The 15,438-nt window shown below is 33.4% G+C and overlaps 2 protein-coding genes across 4 annotated transcripts; one reads left to right on the top strand and one right to left on the bottom strand.

Annotated features, from left to right (window-relative positions):
- The first annotated feature begins 3,220 nt into the window (after positions 1–3,220).
- Positions 3,221–7,907, top strand: LOC7463180 (nitrate reductase [NADH]). The gene is made up of 4 exons (XM_002300979.4): positions 3,221–4,383; positions 4,532–4,672; positions 5,428–5,660; positions 6,295–7,907. The coding sequence occupies exons 1-4, from the start codon at positions 3,372–3,374 to the stop codon at positions 7,636–7,638; spliced, it is 2,730 nt and encodes a 909-aa protein (XP_002301015.4). The 5' UTR covers positions 3,221–3,371; the 3' UTR covers positions 7,639–7,907.
- Positions 7,908–11,606: 3,699 nt separating this feature from the next.
- On the bottom strand, positions 11,607–15,438 carry LOC7495118 (uncharacterized). 3 transcript variants are annotated; one of them, XM_024595549.2, is made up of 3 exons: positions 15,165–15,438; positions 14,128–14,194; positions 11,607–13,028 (listed from the first exon to the last, which is right to left on the bottom strand). In XM_024595549.2, exon 3 carries the CDS (start codon positions 13,013–13,015, stop codon positions 12,032–12,034), a length of 984 nt encoding a protein of 327 aa, XP_024451317.1. In that variant the 5' UTR covers positions 13,016–13,028; positions 14,128–14,194; positions 15,165–15,438; the 3' UTR covers positions 11,607–12,031. The 3 variants fall into 3 exon arrangements, with proteins under 3 accessions (XP_024451317.1, XP_024451318.1, XP_024451316.1); XM_024595550.2 differs by having other exon boundaries at positions 14,029–14,194; XM_024595548.2 differs by lacking the exon at positions 14,128–14,194 and having other exon boundaries at positions 15,165–15,436.

The following is a 15,438-nucleotide window of genomic DNA, read 5'->3' on the forward strand; positions in this document are numbered from 1 at the left end:
GTTTTCATTGTTGTCACTACTACTATTATTGGTATTTTTATTATCATAATTCTTCTTCTTCTTTCTCTTCTACCTGTTGTTGTTGTTGTTGTTATAACTATTATTTTTATTATTATTGTCATTGTCATTAAAATTATTACTATCACCACTACTATTATTACTACTATTGTTACCACCATTATCATCACTATTAGTATTATTATTTGTATTATCATCACTATTATTGTTGTTGTTGTTGTTATCACTATCATAAATATTATTATCAAAATTATTATTATTATCATTGTTATCACTAATGTAATAAACTATTATTATTACTATTATTATCAATATTAGTAGTATTATTATTAGTGTCATTATTATTATTATTATTATTATTATTATTATTATTATTATTATTATTATTACTACTATTATTGTTTTTGTTATTATTGCCACAATTATTACTGTCATTATTGTTATTGTTGTTGTTATTATTATTATTATTATAACTAACATTACTATTATTATTTTTTTGTTAGCATCAACATCATCATCATCATTTTTATTATTATTATTATCATCATCATCGCTACTATTTTTTTTATTACCACTATTATTATTATTACTATCACTATTACTATTATTACTACTACTAATAATATTACTATTACAATTATAATCATTATTGAAAAAATAAAAACCATGAACTTGATTTGAAGGATAAAATTGAAAACTATAAAAACTTTGACAAAGGCCAATGAAAACAGTAAGAGAATAAAAGAAGAGGGATCAAATTAAAATCATTATTATTATCACTGAAAAAACAAAACAAAAACTTGTTTGAACGATAAAATTGAAAGTTATAAAAACTTTAATAAAAGAGCAAAGAAAAATAATGAGAAATTAAAAGTAGAAGGACAGAATAAAAAAAAAATTATATATATACAAATTAGAAATTAAAGGGTTAAATTTAAAACAAATGAAACTCTAACAAAAAGGAAAATGACAAAAATATAAAAATCAAAACTAAAAGGATTAAATCTGAAATATTAATAACAATAAGGACCATAATGTATTTTTAGGGGTAGGAGAGAGAAATAAAGGGTAAAAAAAAAGAGTCATCAATAATAAACCAGCTACATTTGAACGACATATGCATTCTATAATGAAAGAGAAGACAATGAGGAATAAAATTATATAGCGGAAGCCTATTTTTGATCATCAGGAGTTGTTGCATTCGCCATCTAAAGTGTCCGGCGGATCCCACGCGTTAATAATTTTTTAAATTTTAAATCTATTATTTAAATGCTAAATTATATTATTGCCCTCAATCAAACCTAGAAACAACAACAAAAAAACCTAGGCTAAAAGACCTTAATACCCTTGACCCAATTACTTTAATTTCTTGGATTGAAAGGTGCATTCGTAATTTTACTGTTTATAAAAAAATAAAAATACCGAGATACACTTGCCCTGCTTGTGTTGATTTTTTTATCCTCAAGGATATTTTTGTGTATTTTACTATTAATAAAAATATAAATAAACTAAAATACCTCCAAACAATCTATAATTATTAATATGCAATGTGAAAATACAAAAACACCTATAATTCCAAGGCAAACCTTTTTTTTAAGGCCTTAAATGCCACTTTACTAGTGTAGTGAATATCCAAACAAATCTAAAATCTATAATTATACATGTAAATTTGACAATCCATCACACCCAATATTCATAGGCTCAACTATACACCGAGCCTATATAAATGTGAGTTTGACAATTCACCAGACTCAATATCCTTGAACTCAGCGTGTGGGTCTGATCATCTGTCAAACCTAATATATTTGAATTCAGCTATGTGCTGAGTTCATGTATATATTGGTTTCAGAAGCTAATAGATTTAGTATTATTGGGTTCAGTCACATGTTGAATTAAAAGATTAATCAATTATCGAACACATAAACCTTATTCTCAAGTTACTTGAATTTTAGAACCTCATCATTTTCAATCCTAAATAAAGTAAAATTGAAATCCTTGTTTTACTTTGGTAAATTTTTGTAAATGCAGTTACAATATTCGGGTGGGTTGAAATCATTAAATTAAATAATATACTTATACAAAAATGGATTTGAAGTTAACAATGATATCATTCGCATAAAGTTGTAGTTGACAGTACAAAAGTAAAAATATCTAAAGAATATAGATGGGAAGCGTTTGCAACCGGAGTATTTAGCCAGGATTTGTATTTGTAATATGTTATGGATTATTTTTTAAAAGTAATTTTTAATTGAAAATATATTAAAAAAATTTATTTTTAAATTTTTTTTTATATTAATATATAAAACTATTAAAAAATACTATAAAAATATCAATTTAATGTTTTTAAAGCCAAACACACTTTTAAAATATACCCAAATACAATTTTAAACACAAAAATCAAATGATCCTAAAGGAAGTGGATACCCCCTTTGGTAGAATTAAAAGAGTGTTTGGTATTATGATAATTAATTTTTTTTTTTAATCTAATTACATAGATGTTAACTAAATAAATTTTGTTTTTTTTAACTGAATTTATATATAATTGTGTTTCAAATTTTAATTTTATAGAAGCTCAAATAATTTTTTTTATTTATTTTACATACAAAGAGTTATCTCATAATAATTTGAACTAAATATATTAATTTTTTAAAAATTATAACTAAAAAATAATTTTTTAAACTATAACTATAAATACGAGCTGGATGCAAAACAAAATTAGAAGCGAAAGATATTTTTTAACAGCTGTTGTCACCTGTTATATGTGTGGCACTAGCCAAAACCCTGGTCTCTACGTCCATGTCAACCTCTCGAGCCACAGCTAGCTCTAGTCCATATAGCCGTCACCATCAAATTTATTTTTCCATTTTTTCACTAAAAATGTTTTTGTATAACTCACTTTATATCATCTTTCATGTTTTTTTAGATAAAAACAATGTTTTCAAGGTTTTTCAAATTTTTTTAATTATTTTTTTTTTGTTTTGTATTGTTTTGATAGATTGATATTAAAAATAATTTTTCAAAATTAAAAAAAAATATTATTTATATATATTTTTAAATAATTTTTTTTAAAAAATAAACATGATAATAAAAGATAGTAAAATAACAACAATAAAGTCACTGTCTACAAACGTAATCATGGCCCCGTTTTTTTTCCTTTGACACTTTTCTACTTCAAACTTCAAACTTCAAACCACAACGAGGCCTATAAAGTCCTAACCAAATGCAACTTCATTCTCACCTCGAAACCAAACAGAGGAATCACAGGAAGAAGTAAAGACAGAAAAGTCTTAAAAAAACCTTTCTTTCTTTTCATTTTCTTTTACGTATCTTTCCTTATTTATTAGGCGATACTAATGGGAGCCTCGGTCGACAACCGTCAATTCCACGTCGAACCCACTTTAAACGGGGTGGCTCGTCCCTTCAAATCCGTTTCAAACCACCGGCCCAACTCTCCGGTTCGGGCGTTGAACTTCTCGAACCAAGACTTTACTCGGTACAACCAGAAACCAGTTCCAACATTGGAGGAAGAAGACTCTTCAAGTGAAGATGAAGCTGATTATAAGGATCTGATCCGCAAAGGTAACAGTGAATTAGAGCCGTCGATTTTTGATCCACGAGATGAAGGAACGGCTGATAAGTGGATCGAACGCAACCCTTCCATGGTCCGTCTTACAGGGAAACATCCCTTCAACTCTGAACCGCCATTGGTTCGTCTCATGCACCACGGGTTCATTACACCGGTCCCACTTCACTATGTTCGCAACCATGGTTCTGTTCCAATGTCCACGTGGCAAGACTGGACTGTCGAGGTTTGCGGTCTGGTTAAAAGGCCAGCCCGTTTCACCATGGAGCAGCTAGTCAACGAATTCCCAGCTCGTGAACTCCCTGTCACTCTAGTTTGCGCAGGTAACAGACGCAAAGAGCAAAACATGGTGAAACAGACAGTTGGGTTCAACTGGGGTGCTGCGGGGTTGTCTACTTCAGTGTGGCGTGGCGTGCCATTGCATTTGCTGCTCAAGAAGTGTGGGATCTACAGCCGTAAAAATGGAGCCCTCAATGTTTGTTTCGAAGGTGCTGAGGACCTGCCAGGTGGCGGTGGATCAAAGTACGGGACTAGCATCAAGAAAGAGGTTGCTTTGGATCCATCTCGTGATATTATTTTAGCCTATATGCAAAACGGTGAGCTCTTGTCGCCGGACCATGGGTTTCCGGTGAGGTTGATCATACCAGGTTTCATTGGTGGGCGCATGGTAAAATGGTTAAAGAGAATAATTGTTACCACTAAAGAGTCAGATAGTTACTATCACTACATGGACAACAGAGTACTGCCCTCGCATGTTGATACAGAGCTAGCTAATGCCGAAGGTACGTAACATGATATGATATGATATAATATGATATAATAATAGCATATGTCAATATCAATTTGGCAGTCCATGGTACGTCAATTTTACGGGGCATCTGAATAGCAGTAACAACGATTATGCTACCTTTGTTGTTTTGCAATGTGTAGCCTGGTGGTACAAGACAGAGTATATCATCAATGAGCTGAATATAAATTCCGCGATCACAACGCCTTCTCACGAAGAGATATTGCCAATTAACTCATGGACAACTCAGAGCCCGTTCACGCTGAAGGGATACGCATATTCCGGTGAGTTTTTACTTTACTTTCTTCTTGAAAGATAGTTCTTTGTTTTTAATTTAATTGGGGGGATATAAATAAATATATCTGTCGATTTTAGACTTTTCTTTTGGTACGCATCCAGATAATTGAAAGATAATTCCATTACGATTTTAGACCTTTTCTTTTATAAGAAAATCTGTCTTTGGTGGAAGTTCCTAATAATAATAAGGTGACTGTTAGAAACAGGGCGGAAGCAGAAAATAAAATTAAGAGGAGTGAAAATGTTAGTTGTTTTATTATTTAGACTACAAATATAAATATTGTTAAGAGAGGGGTTGTAAAAAAAATTTTCTTTGCAAGAGTCAGGGTCTCTGTCAGTCCCCTGTCTCCGCCCCTGGTTAAAAAATAATATAAATTATATCTTAAAATCTCTTCTAACAGTTTAAATTATTAGATTAAGTTGGTTCTTTAATATGATATTAGAATCCAAATGGTCATGAGTTTGAATCTCACCACCCTTATTTATTTTATAAAACTCAAGCACAGGATAATATGAGTCTATATACAAGTTTCAAGTTTAAAGAGCTTTCAAGAGAGTATATTAAAAAATAATATAAATCATTTCTTAAAATCTACCAATCAATTTAAATTATTAAATTAAAAAATATTTTTTTTTTAACACTGTCATCAAATCTATATGCCTCTCCTCTTTTAGAACTTAAGAAGAGTTCTTGTACCGAAAGTAATCTTCTTGTCTCACTTGCAATTTTTTGTAAATGAAGGCGGCGGTAAGAAAGTGACGCGTGCTGAGGTGACTTTGGACGGTGGAGAAACGTGGCGGGTCTGTAACTTGGACCACCCAGAGAAGCCCAACAAGTATGGCAAATACTGGTGTTGGTGCTTCTGGTCCCTGGAGGTGGAGATACTGGAGCTACTTGGAGCCAAGGAGATTGCAGTCCGGGCCTGGGATGAAACCCTTAACACCCAGCCGGAGAAGCTCAATTGGAATGTCATGGTATGTATGTATGCATGCATGCATGCATGTCCGATCAACTTGTGTTCTTGGACTTTCAAACACATCCGCCAGTAATTATGTGAATCTGGTCAAAATCAAAATTGTCAACTTTTAGTTAAATAATGTGTCAATTGAAAACTTGAATTTTCTACGAAAGCGACATAATTCTCTAGTTGGTGCCTTTAGCTTGAATTTCTGACGTACAGCGTTCAAAGCCGACAGCTCCAGAAATTAAATTTGTGGGGTGGCGTGTTCTTGAGCTCACCGGTTATTTTCATGAGAGAATAGGATATCTCCCTTTATACAAACATCTTTATCTAGGCTGAATTGTCAACGTGATTTTATGTTATTTTTTTTGCCCTTTTGAACTCTTCTTATAAAAAAATATTTGCTGTCTTGAATATTAGCTAAACTAAAGAATATAAGATTTAATTATTTATACTCAGTTACTGTGAGCTGGTGCAAGAAGTCCTCCGGACAAGGGCTTATATGAAATTGAATATTAATGACAAATACTTTTACCGAGGTTAAAAATCGATTTATATTGTCACAGATATTCATTGGCTTGAAGTGTATTGCAAACATAAGTTTAGCCCTAGTGTGTATTTAAACATGGTGCCATTATGATGAACAGGGAATGATGAACAACTGCTGGTTCCGGGTTAAAACAAATGTCTGCAAACGTCACAAGGGTGAGATTGGAATCGTGTTCGAGCACCCCACCGTTCCGGGCAACCAGTCCGGTGGGTGGATGGCTAAGGAAAGGCACCTAGAGAATTCATCGGAGAATATCCGAACTCTGAAGAAAAGTGTTTCAACACCCTTCTTCATGAACACTTCATCAAAAGCTTTTTCCATGGCTGAAGTAAAAAAACATAATTCAGCTGAATCGGCGTGGATAATTGTTCATGGTCATGTCTATGATTGCACTCGCTTCCTTAAAGACCATCCCGGTGGCACCGATAGCATTTTAATCAATGCCGGTACTGATTGCACTGAAGAATTCGATGCCATACACTCTGATAAAGCCAAGAAGATGCTTGAGGGTTATCGGATTGGAGAATTGGTCAATTCAACCGCTTACACATCTGACTCGAACGCGTCTTCGCCTAATAGCTCAATGCATGGTGCGTCCAATATAGCACAGATGAATTTGGCTCCTATCAAAGAAATTGCCCCAGCAAGAAATGTTGCTCTTGTCCCGCGTGAAAAAATCCAATGCAAGCTAGTGAAGAAGGAAATTCTCTCTCATGATGTGCGTCTTTTTCGATTTGCATTGCCATCAGAGGATCAAGTACTGGGGTTGCCAGTAGGGAAGCACATTTTTTTATCCGCTACCATCGATGATAAGCTGTGCATGCGAGCTTATACGCCAGCCAGCACCATTGATGCGGTGGGGTTTTTTGATCTTGTGATTAAAGTTTATTTTAAAGGCGTGCATCCAAAGTTCCCTAATGGAGGGCAGATGTCACTGTACCTTGACTCGTTATCGCTGGGGTCTGTGGTAGACGTGAAGGGTCCATTGGGTCACATTGAATATGCTGGTCGCGGCAACTTTATGGTTCATGGCAAACCCAAGTTTGCAAAGAAACTGGCTATGTTAGCAGGTGGTACAGGTATCACACCGATTTATCAAGTGATTCAAGCTATTTTGAAAGACCCAGAAGACGATACTGAGATGTATGTGGTGTATGCGAACCGCACCGAGGACGATATTCTGCTGAGGGACGAGCTTGATTCTTGGGTGAAGGAACACGAGAGATTAAAGGTGTGGTATGTGGTTCAAGAGTCTATCAAGGAAGGCTGGCTGTACAGTACTGGGTTCGTTACAGAGAAAATCCTGCGCGAGCATGTTCCGGAAGGATCAAGTGATGCTCTGGCTCTGGCTTGTGGTCCTCCGCCGATGATTCAATTTGCTGTGCAGCCAAATTTAGAGAAAATGAACTACGATATCAAGAATTCCTTACTAGTTTTCTAGAAAAGAGAGAAGGGGTGTCTTTAAAATAATATGAAATTGTACGTACATATTAGCATGGTTTGTTACTTGGTTAATCCTTTCACTTGTAAAGGAAATGAGGGCTATTTTCCTTGTATTATTATCAAGTTGAAGCTTAATTGCTCTGTGTATAGAGTACTTCTCCGTGGCATAAATCAAGGGTTAATTCATTATTGTAATGACCTTACTGCACAAAATTTCTCCATGCATGTAGTTTTTGTTGGATATCATTATAATTATATTTTTCAAAATATTCTGAGTTCTTGAACATACCTTGTAATTATCCTTCTTCCCACCTCATTTTCAGATGCGGGGACATGCTCTGATTGCAATTCGCTCACTTCAGGAAGAGCGGACGGAAGGCGACGGGGAGGCCTTTGCTCTGTCTGCTTCTTCCCGTTCGTTCTTTCTCTCGTGTTAATTCCAACGTGTTTGATAGTGTTGTTTTTTATTTTAAAATATATTAAAATAATATTTTTTTAATTTTTAAAAATTATTTTAATATCAATACATCAAATTATTTTAATAATATTAAAATATATTAATTTAAAATAAAAAATAAAATAATTTTTTTTTCAGTTTTTCAGAACACCATCAAAAACACACTAAGGGCATGTTTATTTCTGCGTTTGAAAAGCGCTTTTGACAAAATTTAATTTTTTTTTATTTTTTTATTAATTTCAAATTAATATGTTTTTAGTGTTTTTAAATCATTTTGATGTGCTGATGTCAAAAATGATTTTTAAAAAATAAAAAAACATCATTGACATGTATTTTAGCACAAAAAACTATTTAAAAAACAACCACAACCACACTGCGAAATCATACAAGTACGTACCGACGTGTTTATCCTAAACAGCACAGTGAAAATGCAAGGCAACCAATGACAACTTGACATGTTAATTTGTCAAGGATGGGATTTAAAGGAGATGCTCATCTCTTTATCATATATATATATATATATATATATATATATATCTTTAAAAACAAGCGCTAAAATAGCTCAGCGCACCGGATCTCTGGAAAGAATAATTTTAACCCACCAAAACTATTTTTAACTCATTTAAAGCCAAAAACATTTAAAAATCAATTCTAGAAACTAATTTAGCAACCCTAAAAATAATTCAAATCACAAAATCATACCATATAATTTTTTTCTTCTTCGATTTAAATTTTCCTTTTAGAAAAAATCAAGAGTTAAAACAACCACTATAAAACTCTTTTTACCGAATATAACTCATTAACATCAATTTTAACTATTTTAATAATTGAAATATGTAAAAATAACGACTCTTTTTTTAAGCTAAAATCCAATAAGCTTTTTTCTCTCTTCTAACATAAAAAAATTAAAAAATTAAAAAAATAAATTTTGATATCAAAATTTAATTTTTAAAACTAAAAGGATCAATTATTTATAAACCAAAAAAAATAAGAGATTAAAGTAAACATTTTGTATGAAATTTAAAGTCACCATATATGCTATTCGTCATTTTTATTTTGATTATTTAACTTTTAATCCAATCTTTTCTCTTAAAAATATATGCAACTGAATGCAAATTTATGTTAAAAAAGCTTAATTATTTACAAATAAAGTTTAAAGACTAAATTAAAATTTCAACTATTTTAATCTATAATGATTTATGAAAAAATACACAACAAAAATAGCTATAATGAAAGCCCCATATGTTTCTGCTTTATACCTGATATAACGTGTTATTAAAAGATTTGCGCACCTGCAACTTTGAGGAAGACCAAATTAAACAAATAATGAAAGATTTAGAAATTTATTTGTCTTTCTCCAAAAAAAAAAGAAAGAAAAACTTAACATGTCCATCTGGATGCGCCTTTACGCATCAACTTGATTATATTTTTTTCTATTAGTCCCAACTTGCTTGATACCATGTTATTATTAACAAAATCCAAAAAGGGGTAGTTTTGTAATTTCATAAGAATTCATTAATCATTACCAGTAAAATGATTATTCTACTTGTAGATTCGTAATTTTTTAAAGCTGATGTAAAGGATGTTTTTATATTTTTAATTTTTTAAAAAGATTAAAATAACTTAAATGTCTTTAAAAGTGGAATTTTTTTTAGCTTAGGTCAAGAGACATTTTTGTATTTTCATATAGTTTTTTTTTTGTTATTTTTAGGTTGGTTTAGGGGAATTTTATAATTTAAAAAATATAAATATTATTAAAAAAACGGTTGACATATGCATCATATGTTAACACATGTGAGGTTGTCTGGTAACCAAATGTCTTGTTCTACGATGATATTTAAATTGTCTCAACGTTCTCTCTGTTATGCGCCGACGCATGTGGCCAATGGTCTTCCAATTTGGTGCTAACAATCTCTTTTTTCTTTTTTTCATTTCTCTCCCCTACTTGATTTTTATGTTGCCTCTTCAAAAATTCAAAGCAACCTTTCAATTTGTTATTCTTTCGGATTTGATTCCTGTTCTTTTAATTACTATATATTTATTTGGAATAATTTATAAAATTAAAATTCTTTTTTAATTTAACCCCCCTTTAATTTTTTCATCTTTTAAATTTAATCTTTATTATTTTGATTGCTATTTATTTTATTTAAAATAATTTTATCCATGATCAACTTGACAATGACTAATAAACTATGTGAAAAGATTTTAATATCCCCATTAGCCACTTCAGTGATTTTAGATGGGAAGAGTAAAATCATTATTATAATGTTTTAGTGAACAATAACCTTAAAATTGTATAAACAATGTTTTTCTAAGGGGTTTTAGCGTTTGTTAATATGTTGTGATATTTTATTAAAAAGAAATACTAATGTTTTTAACGTATTCAGTCACGGCTACTCTGATATTTATTTTGAAGATGAAATGGTAAGTATTGAAAACCATGCAATAAGATAAAATAGTAAGATTGTAGAGGGATTAATTACGATGCATGAAAATCACCCCTAACTGCTAAAACTATATAAAAACACTGCAGGTAGGGCACTCGTACAATCTGCTATGTCAACGTAGCTCAAGCCAACACCACTGGGGTAACTTTTGCATTTATGATTTAAAAATAATGGTTTTAAAAAAAGAATTAGTTGTGGTTTTAAAAAGCAAATTAAAAAATATATATTTGGTTAAAATTATTATAAGATAATTTTTTATATATAAAATAAATTAAAAACAAGTCTATATAAATAAAAAAATAGATAATTTTAGTTTTTATAAATCAAAATTTAAAATGCAATTATATGTAGACTTCAATATAAAATAACAAAAACTATTGAATTAATCAAATAAATTATTTTTTACGTGATTGGATAAAAAATATACCAGTGGGCCATAGATCTCATTCTCCCAGGCTTCAGCTGGCATCGCCTCAACGCAATACTCGCTCCGGGGAAAATGCAACATTTCTTGGACGATCGTGCCGAGATCAAGATAGGGATATCCCAGAGACATGAAAACCAGTTGGATTACATGTTATTAACTTATTATAGGATTCAGACGCAAGACATTTCTAAAAGGGGCAGTTGAAATTCGAAGCCAATCATACTCATCGGGCTTAACAGCCCGATGTCCCAATATAGACTGGGTATTTTCAAGTTTCCATGCCAAGCAAGAGCGCGCATTACAGATGCTGCTACAGTCTCCATAAACTGAGGACGAGTTTGTATTGCAGATGGCTAGTAATTATGACAAAACTGAAACTAAAAAAGTGTTGGTACCATCATTTTCTGCTTTCTAGTTCACAACTACCTAAGCAACAAGCAAGAAAGAACGGGCTGGAAGTCGACGCGGTCAGTGCAGCAAATTCTTTTTTCTTTGAAAGGCTAGAAATTCTTTTTGAATGAAAGTGCTAATAATTTTCGTCAGTTTGAAGTTTTGAATCATGTTTCACCAGATCAGGATGCATGCATCAGAAGAACCATTCTAGCAAATACATTAGCAGCAGGGAGGAAAAGACAAACCAAAAGGAGACCAGATAGTGCTTGAATCTTCAGTCCAAGATGTACAGGATACATAATGGTGAGAGACTCGTTGAATATAAACGAGGAAAAAGAAAGCATCAATCTCGAAAGAAATATATCAACAACGAACCAACACGATCCCAGTTCAAATTACTATGCACGAAAATGATAGTCAATCGTGCACCTAAACAGACCAATTAAATGCTTTAATCCTTATCGGAACTAATGACCTAACCATAGGCAAGGCCCTCAGACTATCATTCCTAATATTTGTTGGAAACCACACTTATTTGACACCAATGGCATAGCACCACATCAGGGTACATAGGCAACCATCACACATGGCACGTGATCGCAGCAGAAAAAATGTAGAGAAACCAATTTGAGATAGTTGATTACCGCCTTTGTAACCCCAATCGTGTTCAGTAGCTTCGACCTCTACTACCTCTATACCACCGCCTCCTTGGTCTCTCCAGCAGTATCCTGTGAAAACCACGTCCAGTTATTGCCGCAGAACCAGGAGGGCCAGGACGGCGCGTCCCATAATCATCCTCATCCAATGAATCATAGTCTAGGTGATATCCATTACGAAAGCGGAAGCCACTACTCTGCCCTCTATCAAACGACCCCAGAGATAAGAAACCATCATCCAATGATGAATCAGAATCAGAATCGTAGTCATTATGAATGCCACGGTACCCCGGCTCAATCACATAATCACCAAGCACCAGTGCCCCAGGCGTTGATGACATGATTGTGCTGATTACATCATTTCTCTCTCTTTCACATTCAAACTTCTTCCATTTTTCTTTGAGTAACGGATCCACAGCTCGAGGTTGTGCCAATGGGTGCTTTGCCTTAACATGCTTCCTCAGCTGCTTATAAGTTCCAGCAAATGAGCACTTATCCTGCAAGCAGGTTCTTTTCTTGGCATTGAGATGCTTACGAGCTGGTTCCACCACTGTCCAACCTTTAACCTGCCCTCGACAAAGTGGACATAAAAGCTCTGGAACCTCCGCGCTCTCATTGGCTGGCTCCACATGCAAAGCGGGTCTTGAATGATCCATTGAATTGCTTTCTTGCTGCGCCCCTTCTGTAGGAGTTATTTTTGTATAAGCTTTCTTGTATTGTTCAAGACAGTTGGAAAAACGACGACTGGTGGCACACATATATGGACGGCAGCCCTTTTTATAAGAGAAGCAAAGGAGAAGCACTGCGTTGTGAGGATGCTCTAGACAAATAGAGCAGGTAGCACCTTCCCAATCTTTCTTCTCTGAAGTTTTTGAATGTTTTTTCTTCAAGTGGCAACTTTTAACAGCCTTCCGTGAACAAGATGACAATGCATGTGGTGTCACTCTGTGCTGCCGGGAATCAGCCTTGCATCGCACCTTATTAACTTTCACCATTTTCAGAATATACCTAAATTGAGAGAGAGAGATAGAGAGATCAGATAAAAACCATTCATGTGATTTATGTTACTGCACTTTCATCCAAATACATTTACCCTATGGCATGTGTTTTAGTATTTGTGTTTAATAATTCAGTTTTGTTCTATGTCGACCTCAGAATGCACAAGGTAACCACCATTCAACAAACACCGATCATTTGAGCAATACATCAACATAGGTAAAAGGAAGCAGAACATGATGCCTCTTGCACATATATTTCAATGAAGAATGCTACAGGCACATCGTCCACTGAATGCAGAAATATATCAAAATAAATTGGTACTTCATTGAAAACTCAGATCTCAAAGTATTTGGATGTGTCCTCAGTTATTTGTATTTTGTGAATGACCAGCCCCAAAAAACATTGGACACCTTCAATTATTTATATTTTCAAAAAGATCCATCCACGTTCACTCTTGGCATCTGATTAAGACCTTTACAAGGAAAGGAAACACAATGAAAATGACTTTACAATATAAAAGTTAACATTCATTGCAGCAGTTTGTGATAGTGGTGCTGCTGTTTGGCCCCATAAAAATTACAAGAATCATAAAACACTTCAAGAAGCTAACACACTACAAGGGTCTAACCAAAAGAATTTCTAACAACATATTGGAAACAGAGAGCATGAAAGTAACATTTCCAAAGACATGAAGAAGCTGATTCATCAAACAGCTGGACTTTATTAAAACAACTGGAACAACAATATAAAACAAAAGCATAATCTCAAAATAGCTCGTGCAAAAAACTTACACATGCCTTCATAGCCTATTATCACCAATAAAGGATACATATGGCATCTCTAATCCATAAAACAACTAAGGAAAATTATTTTTCCCCTGAGAACATTGACAGATTGCTTGATCTCATGCAGACAGAGTTGAAAAGTAACAGAAGTTTTAAGGTTCAAAATCCACCATTTTTTGCCTTTTTTAAATTATTAATTGTATTATATAGGCTAGCACCCTTACCTTAACCTAGATCGGACCTATACTAACCCTTCCCATCCAATTTATTGGGTGCCAACCAGCTAGCCATATAAACTACCCACGAGACCTTAAAGCCCTGACCTCTTATCGAGGTGCTCCCAAAGTTGTCACTGAAACAAGTAGCTGTTGGCTTCAAATGCATGTTTACCTGCAAAGAAACTACTTTGAAATACACTTGGAAAACATATGTTAAGTAAAATTCAAAACTGTCATAAATCATGTGATAATTTTTTAATTAATTGAAGAGAAATTAAATCACTTATGACAAGCAATTGTGGATCAATAGGACAAGTACCATTTAGATATGGATTTTTTAAGAAAAACCACAAATACAGTCAAACTACACAATAATAGCCTGAAGTGCCGGGGTTTCTAATTCCTTTTCTGATTAAAAACAAGAGGAACAAGGACACAGGAGCATGCTTTGTAAAGTTCAAGAGCAATAATAACCGGTTCGCCTTTGCAAAACAATTAACAACATAACCATTGTTAAACTCCATTTCCAACATCAACATTCCAATTAATTGCAGACTATTTAACCAAGACTTAAGTGACTATTTGGAAAATATCTGAGGTCAAGCTTGGCTCACAAATCTGGATAAAAGAGGAGAAAACACATCAAAAGGTTTTGACAAAGCAAAAAAAAAGGTGAGAAACAGATGAATTTCAAGTTTTACACATCCAGACACTTGCAAATCATAACAGTTAAACAAAATGTATATGTCAACCAGCAAGAACCTGCTCGACTTGCTTGGAAAATTAAGTCAACATCAAATGCAAGTTTATCATTTGAAATCAACGCTTAAGCGTTTATTTAATTTTAAAAAGATGCCTAAATCATTGAATCATGAATCTTCAAAGTCAAACCAATGATCGGTGCATAAGAATAAGACACGGTATCTAAGCTTAAATCTAACTTTGGGTTCATAATAAAAATAATATAGCAGTCCAAATGAAACAGGTGATCAAATTATACACGACAAATCAAAGCTACAAGCATGGTCCCAAGAAAATAAATTCGTGTTCTGTCAATTCCACAAGATTCAAACGATCGCAGTTAAAATGAAATAGGAATCCGAAACCCTAAAAATGAAAATTAAAATCGGAATCAGACATACCTGAAGGAGAGGTTAGATCAATTAAATAACGATTAGAGGGGGTGGATCGGATATATAAGGTTAGTTTTTTTAGGGTCGAAGGAGGAGGAGAATTACGGGTGTGGAGTAGGAGAGAGACAACCGTTCTTCGCGGTTACGTACGCCGTCCCTGCTCTGCTGTGTTGGGTTTCTCCACCTATTTATTTATTAATTTATTTAATGTAATGCCATAATTAGTTCTCGTAATTAATTTATTTCTCCCTGCTTTTCTTTCTCTCTCTCTCTCTCTCCCGCC

Source organism: Populus trichocarpa, chromosome 2, assembly GCF_000002775.5.
Source record: "Populus trichocarpa isolate Nisqually-1 chromosome 2, P.trichocarpa_v4.1, whole genome shotgun sequence".
Classification (NCBI taxonomy): Eukaryota; Viridiplantae; Streptophyta; class Magnoliopsida; order Malpighiales; family Salicaceae; genus Populus; species Populus trichocarpa.